A 4,521-nucleotide genomic window follows, 5' to 3' on the forward strand; every position below is an offset into this window, starting at 1 on the left:
TTCAGAAACATCTAGACATTGAAGCATTTCAACGGTGAAAGTGATTTATTTTTATTTTTTCCATCCCCGTAGCTCAGATAAAAGTCAGCCAACCGTGCAGGAGTCACACCACTGTGTTTCGGATGAACCCGATCTCCTCGATCTGACACTCCACGACGTGTCCTTTCTGTATTCCTTCTGAATTATAAAGAATCCCCCCCCCACCCCCCCATTTGCAGGTGCTGTGACTTCTACTTGTAGGGACCTGTTTATTTTGGTTTTAGCCAAATTACAATATTAATTAAAAACAAACTACACAACATAAGTAGCTGTCTGATGGGTCATGTTTTAGAAGCAGTACAAAGAACTAATCAAATTTAGCACTCAGGTGTAGTCATGAGGTTTGTTTTGATGGAACATTTTATTCAAAAGCTAATTAATTAGAATTTTATGCAAAACATTCCTTTTTTTGTTGGCGGGGGGGGGGGGGGGGGGATTGGGATTGCGAGTTTAAAAGAAATTAGCACTAAGGTGTGTTCAATTGTTGGTTATAAAAGAAACACTTCAGCCGGCAAGATGCGTCTGAGATCTAAACTTGGACCCAAATTAATTCGAAACATAAGCACATGATTATGATTAACACATCAGTGTATACACCAACACACTGTAAACACTCGTGCAACGCTGCAAGGCCACAGACCTTAAAATAAAAATATTTTCGATGTGGTGCATTAACGATAACGCCTAATCAAAAAGCTTTCTGACTTCGTATTAATTTTGAAGAACGCTGCACTTTGTGTTTCCTCTCTCCAAAAGTAATCTCAAAGGATACGTCTGTACAGATGTTCCTGCCTCAGTAGGAGATAACTCCAGAGCTGTTTTCGGACTCATTTCTCTAATCGCTTAGTTCCGCACGGTCATCAAACAACAGACGTGATGAATGACTTTCTAAACCAGTCATCACCAAGGGCACCTCTTAACGTTTCCGAGGATTTCGGCTCACCAAAACTTATTGCGCCCCTGTCTTTTATGTATATTTACTCAAGGGGATTAAATGAGCCACGGTGTTTCTCCATCACCATGACCAGGTCATATTAGTCTTATAGAGATTCACAAAATTGGAAAATGGAGAACAAGCCTACGCAGTGTAAGAAACTGGAAACTGAGCTCACCTTTAGAAAGATGGGTGGCTTTCTGAACACGCCCACTCCTGGAGGCGTGCCTGTTAGAAACACGTCACCTGGGTACAGAGTCACAAACCTGCCTTCAAGACAAATGAACAAAGCTGTACAGAAGACACTAGGGATGCAGTAACAATACAGCAATGTCTCAGTGCTCACAGATCTGAACTGCTCACACGTGCAACAGTTTCTCTGCACGGTCACATTACTGCTTAATGTGCTGCACGATTCACTCAGCACAGTATCAGACCTATACCAGTACTGGTATCAATGCATCCCTAGAAGAGTCTGAACACTGAATCTGAACACTGCTGTAAGATCAGGTCAGTGAAATATGTTCACCACCATGCGCTGGATACTTACTGCGAGACCCACACCACCACCTTCTCCGTCTTAAAGATCAGCTGACTGGTGTTGCTGTCCTGAACTACGTCACCGTTTACCAGGCACCGGATCCCCAGATTGTGGACGTCTGATTTAAAAACAGCACATTACAGCTCTGACTCACAGCCTCATGGTTTTTTTTACGTTCACAACAATTTTTAGTTCAGGTTTCCATCTCACCGGCCCCCCACCTACCCTTCAGTGCTTCTGTGGTAACAAGAGCAGGCCCTAGTGGACAGAATGTGTCGAATATTTTTCCCAGAAGCCACTGCTTGCCGTTCTTCATCTGCCAGACACGAGCGCTGACCTCACTGGCTACGGTGAAGCCGGCAACGTGACCGCGAGCGTCCTCCTCCTGAGAATAACAGGCATGAGCGCGAGACGCCTCTTTTTTATAGGAATGAATTTCTAATTTGGCATGATTTTTGTCCTCACACCAAACGTAGCCAAGATAAGTTTCATGTCTGCGGTTTGCTTCTTTAGTTTTTGCACTGGAGCTGTGACAATAATGTAGCTAACAGATGGAACAAATAGGAAGTCTCTCTCATGCACATTTTAACAGCTAATATCGATCTTTAGACAACAGGACAATGTTTTATCATGTTTCAGTCATTTAGTTGTTAGTTATAGACTAAATTTAGTCAGCTAAACCTAATCTAAACCTTAAGGACTGAAAGCTGTTTTGGATATCAGCCAAAAGATTACATATAAGTGAGTCCATGAAGTCTGCCCCACCTCTGAGCACACTCTATGCCCTTCTCTCCCAGCTCCAAGAACTCTCTCATGGTGGACGGCACGGTCTGATCCAACGCCTTCAGGTCGACGACGCCTTTCGTGCTCTCCACACCGATCCTCGCACTTCCCTCGGCTCCCCGCCGGCGGAACTGGACCAGGCACATGCTGGCTGAGGTGAGGGTGCGTGTGCCTGAGCCTACAGAAAACACATGACCGAGTCTCCTCAAACTGAGCCACGAGCCCCACACCACTCTCATCTACCCTCTCTCTCACACACACACAGGGGTGAAGGGTCAGAGAGAGAACCAAGAGGACATCAGGGTCAGAAAAAAGAGAGAAAGATTTGAGACTTAGAAAGTGTATAAACGATGTTTTGGATAAATAATTCTGTCGTATTATCAATTCTTTATTGTAATATTTTGAGATACTGGATTTTTGATTTCCAAGAGCTGTACACCGTAATAATCAAGATTGAAACAAAAAAAGGCTTACAACATTTCGCTTTATGTGTAATGAACCTAGAATATATGAAAGTCCCACTTTTTGAATTAAATTACAGGAAAAACAAACTTTTCCACGATTTTTTTAGATGCACCTGTATTTCTCCATCTATGAAACTCACACTGAAGTATGAATTCACTAATCCCATCCATCCATCCATTTTCCATACCACTTATCCTATACAGGGTCGTGGGGAGCCTGGAGCGTATCCCAGGGAACTCGGGGCACACCCTGAACAGGTGCCAACACTTCACAGGGCACAATCACACACACTGTGGACAATTTGGAAATGCAAATCAGCCTACAGCACACGTCTTTGGACTAGGAGTGGAAACCGGAGTACCCGGAGGAAACCCCCAGAGCACGGGGAGATCATGCAAGCTCGGTGCACACAGTGCCGAGACGGGATTAGAAGTCCCATACAAAGAGGTGTTTAGCAGTTGGAATGTCCTTCCCTTCACCGATCAATTGGTCTGCTGTTCTTTTCAGGAGGCCACCTACCCCATCAGCACCCTTCCCATGGCTGGCCTCAAAAAAATTCCATGTGCCAGCCCTGAATCCATGCTTGTCTAGTTCTGTACTAAACAGGAAGAAGATGCATCATATTCTGGAGCAATTTGATAAACACAGTTTGTACAGGTATTGCATTCTCTGTACATGCATGCTTTCTGTTTTGCATCACAGCATGATTTCTCTGCAAGGGACTCCAAGTCCTTGCATCTGAGAAGAATGAGTTGATTAAGTTTGTCAACTACAGATGACAAATTTTCATGTACGTTACAAAGGCATGTTTGCCTGTCTGAGATGGTTGGATGGAGAATCCAAAATGGATGTACTTGGCAGAAGAGGGAATAAGGGAGATGGCTCAGTGGATTTTCCAGCAGGAATCTCCTATGAAGGTGTTTCAGTGTGTTATTTGAAAAGCGTTTTTGCATTTTGCACTTTCCTTTAGTTATGGTCTGTTTTTGTCAGCTGTTGAACGACTTGTATCATCCCTAATGAAAAAGCCAACAACGCTCTGATGTAGTTTAGATTTTTTTGTAGTTTAGATAGTTTTTGTGGTGTATTTCTCCCTTTCGAAAAAAGTAATATTTTCAGCATTTCTCAGACCCTTGCAGAAACGTTTCCTTCAAACACCCAGCATTTCTTGAATATATTTCTGGAGCTTGTGTTTTCTCAGGATTTTTCCACATACAATTCTGGATATAATTTGCCTGGTCTTCTCCTGTGTTGCTGTGTGAAATTTCTGTTTTATGTTTTCAACCAGTGCATGATGATGGACTAGAGTTTTGTGCACTGCGTCATTGGCTGGAAGTCTTTGGTGCAACTTTGTTGTTTTGGTGCGAGGAGATTCCAAATCTCACTTCAGTCTTGCGTAACGTTTTCTGTATTTGTCAGTGGTTCATTGTTGAGTATGAAGTAATTTTTTGAGTTTTTGATTCTCTCTGTACAATCTTGAGTATCTCTTTATTGTCTTTCTTCTCCCTGATAGTCGCTGCCTCCAATTAACGATTTGTAAGAAACAGGAAACACATTTCACAAAGTTGAGTACAATGCTGTCTACTTTAATCTCATATACTACCCTGAACATCATCTTCATATTCTTTAGTCGCTCACTGTTGTAACATATTAGATACTTCTCAATCTTCTAACCGCGATGACTGTGCTTGTGGAGCAGGCTCTGCACCAGGCTCAGGACTTTGTGGTGCGTTACATTGGACTCAGCCGGCTTCTTCCTCAT

The 4,521-nt window shown here is 43.0% G+C and overlaps 1 protein-coding gene across 1 annotated transcript; it reads right to left on the reverse strand.

Annotated features, from left to right (window-relative positions):
• Positions 1-1,519: 1,519 nt before the first annotated feature.
• Positions 1,520-4,521, reverse strand: LOC128613802 (fumarylacetoacetate hydrolase domain-containing protein 2A-like). The gene is made up of 4 exons (XM_053634911.1): positions 4,434-4,521; positions 2,280-2,475; positions 1,740-2,041; positions 1,520-1,632 (listed from the first exon to the last, which is right to left on the reverse strand). The coding sequence occupies exons 1-4, from the start codon at positions 4,519-4,521 to the stop codon at positions 1,520-1,522; spliced, it is 699 nt and encodes a 232-aa protein (XP_053490886.1).

This window comes from Ictalurus furcatus, chromosome 10 (assembly GCF_023375685.1).
Source record: "Ictalurus furcatus strain D&B chromosome 10, Billie_1.0, whole genome shotgun sequence".
In the NCBI taxonomy this organism is placed as follows: Eukaryota; Metazoa; Chordata; class Actinopteri; order Siluriformes; family Ictaluridae; genus Ictalurus; species Ictalurus furcatus.